The sequence below is a fragment of the Homalodisca vitripennis genome, chromosome 2 (assembly GCF_021130785.1).
Source record: "Homalodisca vitripennis isolate AUS2020 chromosome 2, UT_GWSS_2.1, whole genome shotgun sequence".
Lineage (NCBI taxonomy): Eukaryota > Metazoa > Arthropoda > Insecta > Hemiptera > Cicadellidae > Homalodisca > Homalodisca vitripennis.
In genome coordinates, this window is record NC_060208.1 from 188440968 (window position 1) to 188464355 (window position 23388).

The 23388-nt window shown below is 32.5% G+C and overlaps 1 protein-coding gene across 1 annotated transcript in view; it reads left to right on the forward strand.

Moving 5' to 3' along the window:
• The first annotated feature begins 2226 nt into the window (after positions 1-2226).
• Positions 2227-23388, forward strand: part of LOC124355177 (endoplasmic reticulum metallopeptidase 1-like) — a 56845-nt gene continuing 35683 nt past the window's right edge. Inside the window, exons 1-4 of the mRNA XM_046806179.1 lie at positions 2227-2497; positions 12112-12667; positions 17689-17948; positions 21541-21661. Coding sequence (XP_046662135.1) covers positions 2486-2497; positions 12112-12667; positions 17689-17948; positions 21541-21661 — 949 coding nt within the window. The 5' untranslated portion in view covers positions 2227-2485. The remainder of the gene's footprint in view (positions 2498-12111; positions 12668-17688; positions 17949-21540; positions 21662-23388) is intronic.

Genomic DNA, 23388 nt, shown 5'->3' on the forward strand with positions numbered 1-23388 from the left:
GATGCCACAAAAGTTTTCCTTTGACAAACCCTTTAGGATTGTGATACCTCTTAGGGACGAGTGGTCGGAAGGAAGGAAACTTTTTCCATTAGCGGAGATTTAATAGTTTACAGACGGCTCTAAAACAAAAAGCTGCACAGGCGCTGGAATTATGAGGGTGATACCATACAGGGAGCTGGTGGTCCCTATGGGTCTTTATCCTACAGTTGTTCAGGCGGAGGTCGCAGCCATTATAGAATTTTGCTCATGAGAATCTTCGCCTGCGATATAGGAGTAAAACGATCAATATTTTCACGGATAGTCAGGCAGCACTGATGGCGCTGGACTCGTGTGTTCAAATCCAAGCTTGTCTGGGATTGCTATCAAGTCGTTTCTTCCCTTGCCAGAATCAACAATGTGTCAGTTTGTTGGGTTCCTGGTCATAAGGGGATCCCTGGGAATGAAAGATCTGATGCTCTGACCAACCGGGGCTTAGCGTCAATTATGACAGGCCCTCACCATTCTGCGGTATTCCAAGGTGTGAATCCTTTGAGGCTGTCTCGAAATGGGTTCGCGCTAATCATGAGAGAAGGTGGAGGTTGCATCCGAGCGTAAGAATGAGCAGAATGTCTACAGTCGCCTTCCTCCAGCGTTTTACTGACCTTCTCTCACTAAATAGATCAATGTCTTCTTGGGTTATAGGTCTGATTACAGGGCATGGTCACCTGAGGAAGCATCTTCACAGAGTCGGCATCCTTCAGGAGGACCCGCTCTGTAGAATGTGTGATGAGCAGGATGAAACTGCCGAACACTTCCTCTTGATTGTCATTCAATGGCAAGTGAGCGGTATGCCATCTTTGTTAGTTGGCATACAGGTTGTTTTCAGCGGTTTGTGGAACTGCTGAAATCATAGACTGGTAGGACTCATGGTGTGCTTCCGGGGTGTGCTAAAGGCCCTTGAGGCTTAAGTGCATGGAGTAGGCCGCCCCATAGAAGAAGAAGGGAAGAAAATTATTTGTTACAACAAATTTTGATACACATGCAATTCTTCAAAATCCGTTTGCCTATAAAGAGCAGGTATATCTGGGGGCAGTTTGCATTTTCATTTCGTTTCTTTTTATTTTTAGTTTGTTCAAATGCATTTGTTGCAATAAAACTATACGTTGAAATCGGAAATGAGAGGTCTTTTGTTTTTTCGATCTCATATGCTATAACGGCTTTCACACTTTTCCGTATTTTTTATATCTGGTTTGCATTGCAAGTGCTTTCTTGCTCTAAAGTTTCCTCACCCTAGGCTTCGATTAACACTTCAGCATCTGTTATTGTATTTGATGTAGTGGTTAAACTGGGGGAGAGATGCTCCTTGGAACTTTTGAAAACACTGAATTTTTCCTGTTTAATTAATTTAAATAAGTTTTTTTCCCATGGTTCAGGTGTATTGGCTTATTTCCTGTATGCTTTTTGTCTGGTTTTTTCATTGATTTTTTTATTACTCTGCAGGTTGTTCAATCGTGCTATAGGAATAACTTTACTAATAGCAGAATAGTATTCTTCGCTAATGATTTGCCAGACGTCTTTCTTTGATCTAACCAAAGATCGAATTTTGACTTTTCTAATATTATTGGGTGTTGAATAAGGAGTTTCACAAACAAAGCCCGATCCAAACACTTGTCATCAACTCCATAACCTTCCTCAATGGGCGACATTTTGAGGACACACGAACAAAAACAGACGTGGAGAATTATACGCAAGTGCAAAGACAAGGGCGAGCGGCCGGTGGAGCGGAACAAGCAGATCGAGAAGGAAACATTCACAACATGACCTAGTAGTTGCTAGGCCTAGCAGTTGCTATCCCTAACTTGATTAAATTTTTCCAGAAACTTCCTAATATAGTCTAGATGTTTCTCCCTAGTGTTAGCAGTTGTTTATTTATTCGGGTATGAGCTACTGCTAGTTATAGGGAGTAGATGCTAACCAGTAAATTCTAGGTTTTATTCACTTCACCCACTACTTATTGGTTTAGGACAATATAAACTACTTTATATTGGGTTATATTATTATAGGAATAAGGGCGGACTGGTTGGACAATATTTATGTCTGGCATACGTTAAATGGCGAGAAGAGGACAGAAGTTTTCTATATGAAGGTAAAAAACATCGATGTCGAGAAAAAATTTAATGCTGACCATCGATGGGAAAATCATCGTATGTCGATCTTATAACATCGATGTTTGATATTCAACACAAAGTGATAAGTCATTCATTCAAGACATTCATTGTCATTCAATTCAAGTCAGTGTAACTTGGTCTACTGCCTTGACAGTTTTTGTTTTGTTTTGTGCTTGGGTGAATATTTCGAGTTAAATAGTTCTTCTCATGCAAAATGCATATAACATATCACTTAGATAGTTTTGTGGTGTTTCCCGACGAAATTAATGCATTTTTGTTTGAAACCATTTGTTAATTCAATTTATGCGTGTTAAAATTAGTTATTTCTAACCAAGAAAATGGATGATAAGGTAATAATTTAATCCTAATAAAACGTTCTATTTTATCAAAATTAATAACTAGCTTAACCTGTAGGAATTTTTTGAAAACCCTTATTACAACATGAGTTTTTAATTCTGCCAAGCCAAAAAAAGTCATTCTGTTTTTATCAAAATTACAATTGTTGGTGAAAAACTGGGATCTTCTAAACTAATTTTTGATAGAGTAAGATAAGGGACCTTGTTTTATATATATATATATATATATATATATATATATATATATATATATATATTTATTCAATGTTTAGCAAATTATATTGCATGATTACACCCATTGATATAATTAATCCATACTGTTTTATAAACTAAGTCATCATAACATAGGTTAAGGTATGCGATAAGCAGACCCAGTTTTGGGTAGGGTACGATAAGCGGACCCGGTTTTTTATATCGAAATTGGCAAACGATATTACTTAATTATAACCAACGATATAACCAATCGATACTGATTAATAAATTTTGAACACATAACTTAAATAATCTATATCAACAGCTGTAAACACTTTCGGTATTTATTTACAATACCGTGACCATGAAAAATGGACTTTTTTTCATGGGTTGGGCATTTATAGCCAAGTATTATTATCACAGGTGCATATAAACTGGGGGGGGAAAGTATATCATTGTATTATATTTATGCCTTTCGGGCATTATTGCATTAACCCTTTAACAGTCTCCGGTTGAAAAATCAACCACCTAATTTGCCTTTGTATGGGCAAGGAAATTTTATTACTTTTGCGGGAACAGTCTCCGGTTAAAAATTCAACCATTTACAATATGGTTCATAATTCGGTGACAGAGCATGCAGTTGTCGTTCTTGTTGTTTCCAGTAGCTTGGTAGGTTGTATGGAAGCTTACTAATTTTGTTCAGCTTGCCTGTTGCTTCCTGTTGTCAGTTTTAATCTGAAGAGTGGCAAATGGTTGATTTATCAACCAGAGACCTTTCCAGCTCGCGAACCAAGCAGCAGTTGGTGTGATATCGAGTTAATATCAAATTTATCTCCTGACAGGTAAATATGAAGTTCTTTGTAATAACTTAATTTTATTTACAATGTTTTAGGCATTTGATTTATCAGTCATTCATCGTTGTCACCGTCACTTGAAATTATTTAACTACAATTTTGTCTTTGCTTCTACACTTAACCTAAAAATCATGACATTGGAAAATATTTATAAAAAAATATATATAGTCCTCAGAGTTTTACATACATTAGTATAACACTTTAAATTATGACAAAAGATAAATTAGGGCGTTTTAAGATATAAATAATCAGTGCAGGCAAGATATTAGGCCAAAAGTACAATAATATGGTATTTACATGATAGCAAAATTTTACAAACTGTTATAATTTTCCACCATTACATAATTTTTCTGTTTGGAAAGGTATTTTATGCTAATAGCTACCAAAACAAATAGACCTATGAAATAGTAGATATTTATGTAACAAATAAAATTATTTTGTCTAAAAAATGTATAATTTATAGAATACTTCACTGTTAGCTGACTTTATAAAATGAAGAACTAAAAGGGGTGAAAAAGTTAAAGTTAAATGCCCTCAAGCTGTGGCCGATTATAATCTGTACATGGGTGGTGTAGATCATTTTGATCATTTACTGTCTAGCTATAGTATTGCCCAAAAGTCTAGGAAATGGTGGATTAAAATATTCTACTTTCTGTTGGATTCTGTTATGGTAAATTCGTTTATTTTGTACAGATATATAGCTAAACAAAACAAACAAAAAGTGATGAAACATCTGATGTTTCGAAGAAAGAAAACTTGGTGCAGAGTTAATAGGAAATTTTACCAGCCGGAAAACAACAAACTCGCCAGCGGTTTGTAAGAGAGGAAAGAAAGTTGGTGGAAGAATAGGAAAAAACCGTCAACATTAGAAATGTGGGTGAACATTTTCCTGTTGCTACATCAAGTAGAAGATATGCCAGATGTAGTACTACAGCCAAGCACGAAAGATCAAGTATAGAATGTTCCACTTGCAAGGTTGCACTATGTAAGGCGTGTTTTGCCCCGTTCCATAGTACTGATTGGTTGTTCCAAAATAGTAACATTAGGATATCGTTACACAGAAGCATACGTATTATTTGGAGGACTTTTTAATTTTTTACTAAGTGTCATTTATACTTGTATTTTATTATCTAACTAATTGTTATATTTGTTTTTTCCTTTTTTACATAGGTACATTCATATATAAATATGGCCAATTTTATAAATATGTTTTAAAGGTGTAAATATGTACCACTGACAAGATTTTGTATCACAATATTGTGCAATTTTCAATTCTGTATAAATAAAAGGCAGTTTTATGTTTTGCTAAATCTATTGTTTTAATTTTTCCTTCAATTTCATAAGTTTTCTAAGTGGTTGATTTTTAAACCGGCAAACACATACATAGTTCATTTTGCGGGGACGCTCTCTGGTTGAAAATTCAACCGCCCTCTAAAAAATTAAATAAACATAAACAAAATTATTTAGTGATCTGTAATGTCTAGTGTTAGCATTTACAGTGAAACAAAATCGTTAAAAATGTAAAACATGGTAAAAAAGTGGTTGGTCATTTCAAGATTTTCAGGGTGGTTGATTTTTCGACCGGAGAGCTTTCCAGCAAAATGGCAAAAATATTGTTTGCCCTATAAAGGGTTAACCCTTTTACTGCTGACGTGCGCAATCGCGCACGTTGCGATTTGTGCGAAAATCGCCGACGTGCGCAATAAAAGCCGTCTCGTATTTGTTTTATACTGGTTTTCAATGTTGTCCAAATGCATCGAAATTCAGCTGTGTTATTCATTACCATATGGACAATACACAGAAAACAGGTTTTATAATCTATGGAAGCCATTTTTGTTACTGAACGTCTTTGGTTATAACTCGAGTTTGGTTTGATGAGGTTATGGTCGATCTCGTTAGTCGTGAGTTCCACTTGTGTTGTTTCGTGTTTTACACTTTATTTGACATTTAAATTTGTAAATCTACATATTTTTACGATTAATAAAATGAGTAAGAGAAGAAGATCACCTGTCAGTGAAGGGACATTGTTCAATAATCTTGTTGAAAGTGGTGTTGCCGTGAGAGATGACTCCGATCTTAGTGATACATTTTAGGCCTATGAACCTAAAAATGTATATATATATATATTTGTAAATATTGATCAAAGTGCCTTTTAACTTTAATTTTCTATTATATATTATATTTTCATATCAATGGACAGTGATTTATGTATTATAAAGTGATATAGTGTTATCAATAAGTGTTATCTTGAAATTCGAGGATATTGCACCAATTTCAAAAATTCATCACAGCTTCAGTATTTTTCAAGGTATGTTCCTAAAACTTTTTGGGAATGTTTATATATAATTACTATACAATAAAAAATTATAATTATGGTGGTGGTTTAATATTTAAATATAGTTGTTAAAGTGCTAACTCAAAAAATAATTTTTATTTATTTAAAATTTTTGTTTCATGACATAATATATATATTTTTTAATGACAGAAAATGTTTAAATTATTTTTTGTAGCAAATTACAACTTATAAGGAAAAAAACAAGATAAAGGTTATCAATTTATGATAAAAAATAATTAATCCATGATTTTTTAAAAAAATCATTACATTTTAGTCAATTTCAGCCCGGCATTTTTCAACGAACTAAAAAAAAAGTGTCCGGCAGTAAAAGGGTTAAGAATGGAAAATAACCGACAAAATTTTGTCGAACAACACTTGGAGGGTTAAGGATCAGGGGCATCACGTGATCTGGGATTCGACTTTTGCAAGCTCGAGTTAATTTTTTTTCTAAAAGAGCAAGCAGTGCGCAGCACTACGCAGCGGGCAGGCATCGTTGACAGGATTAACGTCATCATTTCAATAAAATTGCCAGAGGTACTGTCAAAAACAGAGTTTTCAGAGGATTTCAAAAAATCGTAACTCCTTTGATTTTCGTTGCCGACGAATTTTTTCTTCACTATTGTTTTCAGGAAAAATTGTAGTTTTCAGGAAAAAAAAAATGAACATACCTTTCCATGGTCACGTTATTGTAAATTGATACCACACTTTCAAATAATACACGTAAGGTAATATTTCAATTTTACATATAAGTAACATTTGATTATTAAAAATGGAAGCAATTTTAGAAAAATACACCACATTGCTTTGAAAGATGATACTAAGACATGTTTTACATGGCTTCAACATGTTGGACTTGTACCGAAAAATCCATTATGTGAAATTTGTGGGAAAGAAACAACTGTAACTGTGAGAGGAGCAAATATGGTGTTTCATCACTGTAAATATTAAATCCATATTTTAATTTAAAACATATGATTGTTATTGAGGACTATAGATACTTTTATATCGATTGATAGTCTAGGATTTGAGATGCGAATATTAGGTATCGATGATTACATTCTTCAATATAAAAAACTGGGTCCGCTTATCATACCCCAGTTTTTTATATTGATATTGATAAACAATGTTACTTAATTATAACTTTCGATACAAATGACCGATACTAATACTAAGAATAATAGCTAATTTGCATTTACTATAAACACTTTTTCACATGTATTTTATTTTATAGATAATAACAGACAGTTGAAAGCTCATGGAGGACCGTGAAACAAAGTTTAAAAAGTGGCATATCAACCGACCTGCTTGCAGATAATCTGTGAGAGCATTTGTACAAAAGACGAGTTAGGTTTTTAGAGAAGATGCTTCAACAACTTCTCGGAAGCTGTTAATCATTGCTACCCAGGATAAAACATATAAATAATTACGCATATTTCATATTTTCTGTTATAAATGTTTTTATATTGTTATCATTTTATTATTATTTATGAGTTTGTACTATTTCTAGTTCTAATTGTTTGTTTGATCGTTAGAGCTCATTTATTATTTATGAGATTATCACTATGTCCAGTATATTAGTTATTTTAATTTAAAATATGATTGTGATTATGACTATAGATATGTTGATACGATTTATAAACGCGTATTAGATAAATGAATATTAAGTATCGATAATTGTACTAATCGATATAAAAAACCGGGTTCGCTTATTGTACTCTACCTGAAGCATAATATTTGCTAAGTGATTTCATTAAAACTAAAATGCCATTACCTTTATAAAATGAACCAATAAGCGACAAACGTAACAATAAAATCAATGAACAAAATTATCAATTAGAAATACCGAATACAACAACATTTTAGTTATAGTTAATTATAATTTGTTCTTGCCAGCTTCGTCTAATCTATTAAATATCAATAATGTTTAAAATTAATAAATAAAACAAATTAAAATCATTTTTTGTGGTACTTGAGTAATAGTTTGAAGTTTTATAACAATGAATATGTTATTTGTGTCTTAAAAGCTATCAGACAAGTCTATAATCAAAATAGAAGTAAGTTTACACTGCTTTGTTTGGCTACAGTACAATAAGCAGCCGCCAACACAATTGGATTATGATTATCAATTTTAAAATATGATACTATCTAATACGACATTTGACCTATAGGTATTCATAAATAATCATTGCCAGCTTTCTTTATTTAGACTAGTGACGTCATTACCAGCAGTTGTTATTTCGTCTATGTAGGAGAAGGCTAGTGACAATGACAGGCGCAATGGTGATGTATATGCAGATATTGGCTCAAGAGAATTTTTTTAAACACTGAGCAATGTTTTAAATGGTTACAAAATAATGACCTTGCTCCTTTAAATCTGAATCGTCCAGTTTGTATTTACCAGATGAAAACTAGAGTTAAAGGTGAAAATAACAAGAAAAGTACAAACAAACATGATGTATCTAAAAAAAATATTGAGAAGACATGTTTTGAACATTCTAAATTGGGTATTATGAATATAATGAAAAATTGTGTACTATTTTAGTTTAAATCAAACACTATGACTTTTTAATTATTAAAGAATGTACTTTTGAAATCATTATTATCTGCAGAAATAATAAATACGTATGTATGTACTATAAATATAAAAAATTAAGAGCATTCATGTGATCTGAGCTTGAATGTAGGTACTAACTTAAGGAATGTTTTTCTTTCTTCACCAGAAGTGCGGGCAAAAACTGTCAGGCATTGAATTACCAGACAGTTGATAGATACGTCTTTGGATTGGTGTTTGGAATAATGGAGTTAAAATGATGCTTTCAATAAATTAATATTACCTTAAGACGATCAATACTCTAATTATCTATTAGTAACATTTGATAATGTAGTAATCAATTAAAAAGACTCCCACTCCTAAAATCAACCCTTACAAGAATTTCTTGTTTCACTGAACGATGGCAAATGTCCGGAAAAATCTATAAGAATTGTTTCAGTAAAACAACTTTTTTCATTTTGGCGAAAAACGTGATGGCGGATTCTTAAGAACAACGCGCTGCTCTTACTGAAAATGGGGAAATCCGCCGCAGAGGCAGCTTATGCGGAAGCTGTTTTAAGTAAAACCCAAGTTTACGAGTGGTTTACTCGTTTTAAAAATTAGAAATGTCAATTGACGACCAACCTCATTCAGGACGGCCTTCACCATCAAGAACTGATGAAAACGTCAACAAAATCAATAACCTTGTTTGTAAAGACCATCGCAGAACCATTGATCAACTTTGTGAGATATCTGCAGTGTCATGGAGTTCAATTCAGAGGATTTTATCTGAAGATTTGCACATAAAAAGGGTTGCAGCCAAATTTGTCTCTCGCCATCTCAGAAATGAGCAAAGGGAGTGTCGTCTCTAGGCATGTTTTGAGCTTCAAAATCAGCTCATAGAGAATCCGGAAACTAAGCAGCAGTCAAGCCAGTGGAAGACAGCTGGCTCTGCTTGTCACAAAAAAGCTTGTTAAGTGAAATCATAAATCAAGACAATGCTCATTTGTTTTTTGATTGCACAGGTGTTCTGCACTCGAAGTTCATTCCACCGGGTCAAACTGTCAACCATAAGTTCTACTCTATTTAGAAGAGTTTGAGGGAGAGCATTAGGAAGAAAAGAGCAAATCTTTGGCACACAGGTGACTGGTTCTTCCATTACGACAACTCGCCGGCTCACACCGCCCTCTCCGTGTCGCAATTTTTAACCAAAACAGCATGAAACTCACTCCTCCCCACTCACCAGACCTAGTTCCGTGTGTCTGTCTTTTTGTCCCAGATTCAAAAGGGACATGAAAGCAAAGCGTTTTGCTACCGTGGAGGAGGAAAAACAAAAATCGCTGGAAGGCCTAAAGGACATCTGATAATGGAATTTACAAAAGCATCGTTTGGAGAAGTGCATTATAGTCAATAGTAAATACTTTGAAGGTTATCAAAATGTAAGAAAATTTGAAGGTTAATGTTGAGACATACAGAAATTATATCGAAATTCCAGTTTTTTTTGTACCCCTTCATAGTTTACTGTGGAAGATGCTGGATTGGGTGGAGCTCCCTTATTGGATGTCAAAGGCTGTTGCTAACCTAAACATGAGCCCTACCGGCTGTGACTGGAAGAGGTTGGAACAGAGGTAACCTCTCCTTCCGTCCAAGGTAACATGACAGCGATGTAGCAGGAGAGCCTGCCATTCCTTTTTGTGTGATCACAAAAAGAGGCACCCCCAACCACCAGCCTTACCCATCCTGAATATTCCGTTATTCCCGAGGAAAACACAAAGGTCCTTTTAGAGCTAAGTGCGATGAGAGGTTTCCTCAGATTTTTTTTCTAAGTGATCAAAAAGCAAGAAAGGTTATGGAAGTTTTTTTTTGAACTTGTGTTTTTTGTTATTATTTAGAAATTTTAACTTTTACAACATTGCAGTCATCGCTGAAAGCCTACAAAATTTTATTTTCTAAAACATTAGTTTTTGTGTAAAATAAAAACTTTTATCGTTAGCATAAAAACCAATGCTTGGCATACTTTGAACGTTTTGAGTTTCCCCATATAATTTTTATTTACTGTTTATAAGACTTTACTTAAGAATTTTAATATTTTATTTTGCTCGGTTTTTATTCAAAAGAGATACTTATTCAAATACAAAAAAGACATTCAACTAGATATTGAAAACATTCCTTGTAGTGTCGTGAGAATATCTAATAATGCAAATTTTACTCCAATAATTAATGTTGTACAGATGTTTATATGATGATGTGCACAGTTATCAAAAACATGCTGGTTAGTATACTAGATCCAGAGTTGTCACATTTATTGTTACAGTAATAGGAAATATTGGTAACCACTAACTCCAGTGTAAATGCAGGTGACATAACAATTAGGCTTTCTCGCATATCTATCAGGCCTTTAAGCTGTGGAATAATTTGCTAGCTCAATTTTGTTAATGTATATATTTCATACTAACAACAATGTTTATACATTTTATAAATATATAATTATTTGGGAAAGAGTTGATTAGAAAAAAGTGTCATTAAAAGTATATCATCGTATACGAGGAGTATTAGAAAAATAAGGTTCCCATGATTTCTTTAAATAGGCAGCTCTATATTTCTACTTAGTGTTTTACATCAATTTAAAACTTAAAAGTTAAGCTATTTTTCCACATAATCACCGTTTCTGTCCAAACACTTTAGTAAACAATGCTCCAACTTTTCTATCCCCATGTTGTAGAATTCTGCCGCCAATCCTTTGAGGAATCGAGTAACCTCTTCCTTGACTTCATCATCGGTACTGAAGCGTTGGCAACCCAAGTGTTCCTTTAATTTTGGGAATAAGTGATAATAACTTAGGGCTAGGTCTGGGCTGTAGGGGGGATGGGGCATAATAGTCCAGCCAAAATTTGTCAGCAGTTCTTGAGTTTGACGTGAGACATGAGGTCGAGCGTTGTCATGGAGAAGCCTCACACCACTGGACAATCTTCCTCTCCGACGGTTCTGGATCGTGCGTCTCAGTTTTCTTAATGTGTCGCAATATCTGTCAGAGTTTACTGTTGTTCCATGAGGCAAAAAGTCTTCAAGCAATATTGTCTCAACTTTTTCAACAACTCCATCTGAAACTGAAGGCTGTCCACTTCGGTTTTCATCGTGAATTTCCATGTGGCCTTCACTGAATTCTCTACACCATTTCCGAACGTGTTGAACAGATATGCAGTTTTCCCCATAAACTTCGATTAACTGACGATGAATTTCAATAGGTGAAATCTGTTTTGCATTTAAAAAACGTATCACAGCACGAATTTTGCATCTGGCGGTAACAACGATAGAGAGCTCTATCTTCGAAGGCAGCTAGGCCGGCACTGTTGGACATAGCGAGGCATGAGTGGTATGAGTAGAGAGAGGGTTAGCTGATGAGTAAGATAGTGTTGCCAGATTTCTCCCAACATATCGCATTCTGTCTTGGCGGCATAGGGAACCTTATTTTTCTAATACCCCTCGTACCTGCAATCAGAATGAGCTCTGACATATTTGGGTCAAAATCATTATAAAAATAAACCTACATTGAAACGATACATCATAAACAAACGTAGGTATTAAGTTCAAGTTATAAATATATTAACTTCAAAACAAGATGCAGGATTTTTATTCAGAAGATGTTAAGAGGAATGGGGTAGTGCCATAGAAGTAATACATTTTGTTTTGTTTGCAGATGAGTTTCAAGGAAGGACTTCGACTACGAGGTAGTCGAGGTAGATCATCTAGTGTTCTTCCTAAACATTACACCTCGAGTAAAGAACTTAACAAATACAGCTTACCAACCCCAAGTTCCATCTACATAACTATTCTGTGCTTTTTAGTGTTTTTGTATGCAATTATAGTGGAAATGGAAAAACGTTTACCTGAACCATTATTGGTAGAAGATGAACATAATTATCCTGGCCGTTTTATTGCTCAAAGGGCAAAAAATCATATTTTGAATTTAACTAGTCTAGGACCTCGCCCCACGGGTAGTTTTGAGAATGAAGTGTTAGCAGTGAATTTCTTTACGAGAGAAATAAACTCAATATTTAACAAGGCCAATAAGATTCACAGGATATCAACTGACATTCAAAAAGTGAGTGGATCTTTTCCATTAGATTTTTTGGATGGAATGACAAATGTTTACAGGAACGTGCAAAATGTTCTGGTTAAAATAGGACCTCATAAAGAGTCTCCCCACAGTTTACTTGTCAACTGCCACTTCGACACTGTTGCAGATAGTCCAGGTAAATTATATACCCTGCTTTTAAGTATTTTTAGTAGGTGTTTATATTTTTGAAAACTTTAAGAGACTAGATAAGTGTTTATTTTCTCATATAAATTTTAGATCATGTTTTTGTGAATATTTTTGAAACTCAGTTTATTTTAAAGTATATGAAGTCACTAACTCTCTCAACTTAGATAGCCTTTACTTATATGCCACCATATACAAATAAAGTTTACTAATACCTGTTTTTTCATTTCTGGATTATTAAGTAGTGTAACAAACAAGAATTTTAAACTTGTATTTTTATATAAATATTAATGGTCCTAACAGACGATTAGTTTTAAATATATTTATAAAACAAGTGTTTTTAGCTTACTCCCTTTGTAATTTAGTTTATTCTGTAGTTATGATATTAAAATATTATTACAGTAACTAGAATTTTAAATTGTAGATTTGTTTTTACCAAGTAGGTGAGAGTATGATAAAGATGAGAATGTTGGATTCCCTTTTGCTAGTGTTAATGCTTATATTTTATGGAAGGAACCAGTCTAACTTATCACAACATGAGTTCTCCATGTAAAAACTGGAAGCTTCTTCCAGTTTATATTAAGAAGCTATGTATAATACATCTTTGCAATGTTTTCTGTGTGAACCAGACATTCTGTGTATATGACACGATATTACCTAAATAAAGCAAAAAGAGACACACTATGAAAATTAGAAAAATATTGATAAGTATATATATATTAGTATTAAGTACAGTAATACAAACGCTAGTTCAATCTTGTAACAAAAACTACACACCATGAATTCACAGTTGTATTACAGTCAAATTATAATAAGTAAAAAGGTATAGGCATCAAATTTCTTGGTTTTGATACACTGCAGGAATGAAAGAAAGTTTACTAATCCAGAATCAGAATCAGAATCAGAATCATTTTATTGTCGTCCAACAATTACAAAATTGTATTGACAAAGTCAAATATGATATTAAAAATATCACTAAGTAGGCCTACAGAGCCTAAAATAAATACAATCTATATCTATGTTAAAAGTTTAAAATTGTTTAAAATTTTAAAATTGTAAGTCACTAAAATTAGCATAAAAAATCTCATCTACAGAATAAAATGTTTTTCTCTTGAGCCACTCTGCAACAACATTCTTAAACCTACCAACAGAAATTGATCTAGCACTTAATGGTAACTTATTGAATAGCCTAGCTCCGGTTATTGCATAGTTCTGTTGAGTTTTACTTAACCTAGCATATTGCACATCAATTGTATTTTTAATTCTAGTGTTGTGTTCATGGTTAAAGCTTCTAAGATTGAAAGAGTCGAGATTTTCCTTAACAAAAACTAAACTGTGTAATATATATATACATGGAAGCGTAAGTATACCCAGTTCTTCAAAAAATGGCCTACAGGACTCATTGTCGCTAATTCCTACTATGCAGCGTATGGCTTTCTTTTGCCACTTAAACACAGTCTTGGCTCCACTAGAGTTGCCCCACAGTAAAACCCCATACAGAAGGTGTACATTAAAGAAAGCGTAATATGCGCTAATGACAAGATTAAGACTTGTATACAATTTTAGTTTTTTTAGTAGAAATATTACTCTTGCCAATCTAATACATAAATGGTTTGTATGGATTCCCCAGCTAAGCTTTGAGTCTAAATTGATACCAAGTAGTTTTACAGACTTATTTACAGAATTACGTAAACTAAAGACAATTTCCTCGGTCTTGTTATTATTCACAGTTAATTTATTAGCAGAGAACCAGAGATAGGACCTTTCCCTCATATAGCCCATAACGACATCATTTAATTTTGAGTCTCTGTCTGATGATAACAGAGTAGTATCATCAGCATTTCTTATATCTTTCTTAATCTTTAAATTTTTTAACACTTCAAGCATAAAATGTCTATCTATTGCGATTGAACTATAGTTGTTTCACTTCTGATGTTTTTCATTCTTACTTTATTGAAGTTTAATGATGCAGACAAGTACCTGTGCAGAAGTGCAGAAGTTTACCTGTCCTTTGATAAATTGTTATAATCTCCAGCCCAGAAAATTGTTTGGACCACCTTCCAGATTGATTTATCTCATTTTGAGTTCTTCCTCACATACTTATCAATTAGGTTTAACTCTTTTTCAAAGTATACCAAATAAGTCAAAATATCCTATGCTTTCTACCAAGTTTCAAGTTGGTTTTTTTGTGTTGGCATATTTATAAATTTCATCAGTTAGTAGGCTATCTCATTTAGTTCACTTTAACACGTTTGCTGTGGGAAATGAGACAGTGTGCGAACATAAAGTGTGGAAAAAATACAAACGTTCATTGAAGATGTCTTCAGATTTGAATTTGTTATCTTTACTGGCTTCTGAAATAAAAAATAAAATCTAAAAAACACATACAGACAGATGGTAATTTGAGCATCTCTGACCCATTTTTATTACATTTTTTGTTTACCCCGACCCTGAAGAACTAATCCCCAAAATATTACTGGAGAGTTTGTCGACACCTTGAATATGTAAAGAGATGGATCTGAGTTTAACTATTGAACAGTTATGGTTTCTTAAGACTTTCTTAAAGAGGGCACAAACAATATTTTTTCAGCTGAATTTTATGAAGATCTGTATGTACATGTAACTTACAGGTTTGCGTTTTAAGCTCTCACTCCTTTAAAAGACTACAAATTTAAAGCTCTAAAAAATATGAATTGTGCGTTATTGCATTATTTTAGTACAAATTAACTTCGATCAGTTCTTGAACTCTCTCCCTCCATTATAAATTATAGAAAAGTAGTTTGTTAACAACACATCTACTACTCTTTTTTTACAATTTTTTTATCTCTAAAATAGAATTCTAGTGGACATTGATAAAATGAGCGTTCACTAAAAATGTCACTTAGGGTGTAACAAATAATTTTGCTTGTATTGAACATGTTAATTATTCAACAAAAGGTTCCTTTATGCTTTCCACCTTAATTTGTAAATATTATTACTTTACGGACCACTTGTGAACATTTTACAAAATACATTTTTAAATGGCAGATATAAGAAATTGCATCAATCCTTTACTTTATATCATCTCTACTAAATGATGAATGAACAAGCTGAGTACCGTTTTCTTGGCTTTGATCCTGCATAAACATCACATTAAGATTACAGTTGCTTTCAAATTGACTCAAATATTTCATTCAGATCAAACCTGGAGAGTCTTTGAGAAATATTTGCATGCTTTTAACATTAAACAAATAAAAGGTTGAGATGTGGAATCACCAAGTTGAGGTAACCTCCATAAAATATCACCTTGATTAAGAATACCCCTAGAAGTAAGGATTATGAATGTACTCTACACTACAGTACAATGACAGCCATAAACCCAGCTTGGCAAGCTGATTAAAACATAAGGTTCGGTTATTTGATTGTTCAGCGACTGGCCTTGAATTAAAGAGCTATCAGCAGCTGATAATAATTTTAAAATCAGTTATGTCCTTGGTGCAACCTTCCAAATGCCTCTAATAATAGTTTGATAAAACTCAAACAATGTTTAATTTCACACATTTGTTGCTTTTAAATTATTGCTATAGTATACAGAAACAACACAATTATTGAAATTACTATTAACAACTAAACGCAACAACTAAAAAGTTAAGTTAGTAATTTATTTATTTATTTTGGAAATATTCAAGCATTTTGTAGTAAGTAGTGTTTCTGCTATGAATTGAAAATATTATACTGTACCTTTATTCAAATGTTATATGGAAAAACAAAATTACTCCTTAAATTTTTTTAACTACTTACTCTTCAGTTTGAATTACAATAGTTAATATCAAATCATATACTTTTATGAAGCAACCAGTTGTTTTTAGTTATTATCACAAAGGGTTCGTGTTGTTGAAATTTAAAAAGCATGCAAAATTATTAGCATTTCTGTGAATTAAATTCCTAAGGAAGCTTCAATTGTAAAATAAGTACATTATCTGTCCTCTTGGACTGAAGCCCTCCTACTATTTGGCAGTGAGACAAGCGTAGGGTGTTTCATTTTTGGGAATCACATTATAGGACCATTTTTTACTAATGGGAATCTCAATGGTCAACTGTATTTGGAAATGTTACAAGAATCAACTTTTCCTGCAATAAATACTGTTATTAGGGAGAATCAACATGAATTTGAAGAAGAAATCGTTTATTTCCAGCAAGATGGTGCCCCACCACATTATCATCGTGCTGTACGACATTTCCTTGGGAACTCAGCTACGTGGTCAGTGGATTGGTAGGCGTGGTGTAATAGAATGGCCTGCACGGTCTCCGGACCTTACACCCATGGACTTTTTTTTATGTGGTCACATAAAATCCATAATTTACAAAACACCAGTAGCAAACCTTGAAGATTTAAGAAACAGGATTATTGATTCTTGCAACCAAATATCACCTCAGACTTTCCAAAACGTCAGAGAGGCGTTCATCCTACGCTTGTCTCACTGCCAATTAGTAGGAGGGCTTCAGTTTGAACATTTGATTTGACTTCATGACGTGGTGAGTTATTAAAATTGTTCTGGTAATACTGGCTATTATTTCGGATTAGGAAAGAGATAGCAATCTCTGGTTTTCACCACTATTTAAGTTTTTTCATGCTCTTTAAAATGAGGGGTCACTTGATAGGGGTTTACATTTGAAATGTTTGGGTTGCCCCCAAAATTTCACATTTTTGGGGGACACAAAAAATTTTCAATATCATAAAATGAAACTTCCTTTCCATATTGCACGACTACCCAAAGGATATCTCCTTATATTACCTATAGAAAAAAGTAGAGGGGGGGTCCTGACTTTATATTCACCCTGTATATAATTAATAATATAAATAATAAATATAAATTTTGTTCAACACTAATTAATAAGTTTAGGCAATTACAAACTTTTATGAATATAAACAAAAATGATTAAAAATGGCCAGCTAAATGGTGTTATGGTCAAGACTTAGAGTTATTATATCAAAAGGTATAAATATAACATTTATTTCGATCATTTATGCAGGAGGCAGTGATGATGGAGCTAGTTGTGCTGTGATGTTAGAGCTGCTGCGCGTTATATCACGTTCGGACTCACCCCTCAATCACAATGTTATCTTCCTGTTCAATGGAGCCGAGGAGAACCTGATGCAGGCATCACATGGATTTGTGACGAGACACCGGTGGGCACGAGAGGTCCGAGCGTTTGTTAACCTAGAAGCGTGCGGTGCAGGAGGCCGAGAACTTCTCTTCCAGGCAGGACCTGAACACCCTTGGTTAATGGAGGTAGTAATTCATTTGTTTGTTCTTCTGCAGTTTTATTTTATTTATCTATTTTTTTATTGGAAGATCCCTCTGTACTTCAATGTATATTGTTCAAAAACTAAAATGTTTACCATCTCAAGAAAATCAATCCCTTGTAACAAAAATGTTCATAGCAAAGAACCATTGAGGGTTTCTTAATATTTATTTAGTATCTTATTATTCCCTTGAAAACATGAATCCCAGATATTCAACTTATAAGAATGATCTTAATTATTACAATGATTATTTATCTTATCATTTCTAGTTACAATAAGTCTTCTTGAATCATTAGTTATTATATTAAAAATATACATATTCACAAGTCAGTGGTGACAGAAAACACTGCTCATTTTAAAATGTTACTCAATGCATTTTCTCTGCAATATTTAAGAAAACAGTATTCCTGTAGTTTCAATAAATTAACATCAATGGCTGTGTTTGTGAGGGTTTTCCTTTCACACATATGTGCAATATTATTAGAGAACTGATTGCATGTTATAATTCAAGTTAGTATTCATTAGGTGTGGCATTTATTTATTAGTTGAGTTAATTATAATGGATTAAGAGTATTCACTGAATTCTCAAGCACCGTCTCAGCTGAGTTTATTGATAAGGATCTTTTCACAATCTGAAAACACTGTCCTTTATTTCAACCCAGCTGAGATTCGAGTTGTGCATAATTTTACCAAAATGTAGGTTCATTACTGTTACATTAGTAAAGTAACTGTGAGTAATACTGTTGCAGATCTGTTTTGGTGTTTCATTTTTATTGTTAATAGTTAAACTTACAATTATTATGTGTTGAAAAATAAATTTCCTGATCAAATCACGAGACTTTGGTTTAAATTCAAAGTGCAAACTGTGACATTAATATGAAAATATACAAGAAGGAAGGGAATAAGTCAAATGGGCTATTTGGTTGATTGTAAGATTACAGTGCATTTCTGGTAACCTATTTTTCAATCTGTGTTAAGAATTATAAAGCAATCAGCTTAAAATGTTTGCCCCGAACTGTGTTGTGATGTTGGTACTTACATTATAACAGTTATCTCTTTTAATAAGAAAGGATTATTATTGAAAACTTATTGTCTGAGCCTAATCTAAAGTAATTTGGTTAACGTTCCCAGGCCAAAAATTCAGATCATCAACTACAAAAATATTATGTTTTGTCAAAACTTGCATAACTTATTTTTTAGCATGGCAGAAGCTACAATATTACTAACTGTATTCAATAAAAAATTGTATTATTGCAAAATAACAGGCCATTTAACCAAATAGTTAGGCAATTATTTGTATTTACATGATTATACTTTTTAGTAGACACATTGTAAGCTTTGTTTTTATAACTTGGTTACAATACCCTATTTATAGAAAATTTAATGTCAGTTTTGTCTTAAAACCGCTTTTTCTCCAATTATCTAAGTATTGTAAATTTAAATTGTAAGTTTTAACAATTAAAGGAATATGCTTAGAAAATTTCATTCATAGGTATCTCAATCCTTTTGCGATTCTGAAACTGTTACTCCTTTATCAAACCAGCACAAGCTTGATTGTGTTAAACAAACAAGAGAATGTTTCTGAGTCATTCCCAGTAATCTCTAGTAGACACGTGTGTGTAAGTTCTCAGAGCAGAGACAAAGCAGAAACTGGTTTGAAATGTGTGTGACTCACTTCCTTGTTCTGTGCTGTTTACTTGCATCTATTGCCTTTGTCCAACTACATTCAGGTTACATTCCTGTTTGTTAATAACCTTGACTGCTGGCTGTTTTCTCAGAAGTAATGCAAGATAAAGTTTATTGAACAAATTAAAATATCAAAATGTTGATTTTATTTTATAATATAGAAGCTTTATTAAATAAATGTGTTTTGTTTACATTGCTTTATCTGTTTTATTATTTTATTTAAAATAAAGTGAAACTATTTTGAAACATTGAGAATATTATGATGTGTAATATTAAAATGTTTAATGTTACTTAATATGTTTGCTGCAAGAAAACATTCCATTTTTTCCTACCCTATAGGAAGGAGAATAGACTAACACTTTTTAATTGTATCAGTTATTTTTACTCAATTTTTTTTATGATTAAAAATACAATCCTGGGAGAACGATAAAACAATAAATTTTCATAAAATATAATAAACCAATCATACAAAAGGAATAATAATTACTAATCCCTGATTAGTTTGCATATCTGACCACTCAAAAAGTTAATTCAACTGCGGAACAAATAATATGTAAGTGTTACTGGTATTTTAGCCAGTATAGTACACAAGAGAAGTGTTAAAAATGTATCCATTGCTTGGTGTTTTCTGAAAAGTCATCTCTACAAACTCACATCATCGAGATAAAATCTGATGTGCGGGCATATGTAGACAATCTTGAATGTTAGAATAAGCTTGGGAGATTTTAACTGTTATATCCCAAAAAGTAATGAGAGAGCACAACATTATTGCTGCTGCTGCTTTCATGATACTGCAAGTGTGTCTGGACAAATAGCCATGGTGATTGTGATGAATGGCTAATTAAATTTTATAATATATCATCATTATACATACTCGTATTCAGTTCTATTTTTCAGATAAGATTCTCAAGATTGTACCAGTTTTATCATTTTAACTTTAATTGTTTCTTATTAACCTATTCCACCTGAATTTCTCGGACCCTTGTTGCCTTGAAAATGTATGGTTTTAATTAAAATATTGTTGTAAACTTATTTCAAATATGGCATGTTTTGCTTATATATTCTGATGAAGTTTCTTATTGAACATAAGCTATCAGGTGAAATATATAAACATCCCAGTTTATAGTTTTATTGGATATAAACTAAAAAAATGCAAGTTAAGTTTTACATATATATGCTTTTTAAATTGTTCATATTTTATAAGGTTTATATTTTAAAGTAATATATCTTAGCTATTGCCATTATAGATGAACTGTTATGTTAAGTTTTACTTATGTTGTAACTTACAAAAAATATTTTTAAATACACAATTATGTAATTTTTTGCAGATTTGTTGAACTTAAATTTATTTTAAAAGTTCTTAAGACCCCAAAATTCAATGAAAAACTTTTTAAAGCAATTTTGAAGGATAATTAATTGATTACTCAGAGATCTGAGATCATTTATGTAAAAATACTACATCAATGTTGCCCACCATATTTATTATATTTTATGTAGAAGTAGTATTAGTACATAATTTTTAAGTAGTAAAAGTTGTAAATTAACTCGAATTATCAATAGGGAATAAAATACCAGTACAAATCAAGAACAGAAAATGTTTTTATGCCAAGATCGTAAAAATTGGTCTTTTGGCATGGTTACAACAGTTAAAAGATTATCTATATCAGTTTTTGCCCAATTTTTTTAAGAATTCAAAATGTTTGTGATTAAATTTATCAACTTTTACTATTCTTCCCATGTTTTCATAATCTTATTAGCTGTTATCTTGTTAAGCTTTTAAAATACATTTTCCATTTCACTTCTTTCTGCAAGAAGATAATATTATTTTTTAATTTAATTCAAACAAATTTTGTTACTGTTTACTGATTGTATCTTTCTTATTCTCTCGGTAGGCTTATGCCTCATCAGTGCCTTATCCTCTGGCCTCGTCCCTTGCCCAGGAAATCTTTCAAAGTGGGATTATACCGGGAGAAACGGACTTCCGGATATTTAGGGACTTTGGTCACATCAGTGGTGAGTACAGCTTTGCTTGTCAGTTATGTAATCGAGTCAGAACACGATTGCTTGTATGTTAGGGATATGCAATTGGCTATCAAACATTTTTGCAGTAAAATGTTAGATGTTTATTAATATTATGATTGTTAATGATATTATGTTTTAACCATGAATAAATTTACAATTTTAGCAGTGGTTTTTTGTATTTTTGAGAACATATTAAGGTTTAAGAGGTTTACGTTAGCAAATTCCTGTTGGAATAAATTCAAATTAATATTTCTGTACATTTAGAAACTTTTACAAGAGGCTGATGTTTTGTGTGAGGATTATAATTACTTTTTTGGTACATAAATATTTAACTGGTGTCGGTTACATTCCCTAACAACATATTCAGTATCAGAGAAAATATTTATATTAATATGGCATTAAACTGTTTTTGTAGGTATTGTATTGTATATCAAAATAAGTAAGTTTTTGTAAAAAAAAACTCATGTTAACATATATTTTGTAAATGATTTTTGTCATTTACATAATATTTTCAGTTCAACTTTTTCAAAACTATGATCTCCTCTATTTCTGAGGCAAAATAACAATATTAAATAAAGAAAGACTACAGAAAAGATTGTTGAAAATAAAGTTCAAATTTGCTCTAGGGAGTTATTGTAGTATTACCAGATGATGTATTCATTCCGGCTGAGTGACTTGAGGTAATCCAAGAAAATATTTGTTTCACATTGTCACTGATTCAGTTTCTTCTTTATTACTGTAAGTAAAACTCATTTAGCTTTGATCAGCAAATTTTATTACCTTTCCCATTGTTGTATCCAGACTTTACATTACAAAAGATTGTTTGTTCAAATTAATGATACAATAGCTGTATAAAAAGAAGAATAGTCCATAGTTCATTAGGCATCATTAAAACACTACTCGGTACTGTTAACAGATTTTTCTATGTCAAAAAATATTTTAAATTATTTTTACCATAATTTGTGTGAGAGTTTTTTAACATTTTTATTATATCATCTGAAATTTGTATAAGCAGGTTGTGTTTGATTGATTGTTTGACTAGATAGAATTTTGTAAGCTGGTCAATTTCTCTAGGTGTAGCCTCAGTGGAGAAATGGTATGGCAGTGACACAAGCCTCAGCCTTATCTTCTCACTCACTAGACATATGACAAAATTGACAGATATCAGAGAAGTTATCAGGTGAACAAACAGATAAAGGCTGTTGACTCAATGGTGGAGGATTAGACATAGTTCTATTGAATCATTCAGATTTAGCCTGTTGGTATCAAATTAGTGCAGAAATAAGCACAATATCATTGTATACATAAATGTGTGTGTAAACGTAAACTGTATACAATGTATGACCTGAAAAAGAACACAACATATTTGATATTGTAATATTTAAACAATGTGAATTATAGTCTTTCAATTTGTGATCTAACGATTTCTATGTATCTTGATAACAAGAGTATGATGGGGTTTCTATAAATCAGCAAAACAGCCAAATATCTTAGTCCTGATTTTGTACGAGCTCCTCACGTGTGAGATTTAATGGGGTGATCAACCGAGGCGGAGAGAAAGAGTGGGGATGGAGGGGCCCCTCCTGCCAACTACAGATAGCCCGTGTGAGGAGCTCGTGTCAGTTTTGGATCCATCAGTATAAACATAAACATAACCTAAATGTGATAGTGACATTTTTTCTAACCACAATTGTTTTAGAGTTTCTTTACTCGTATTC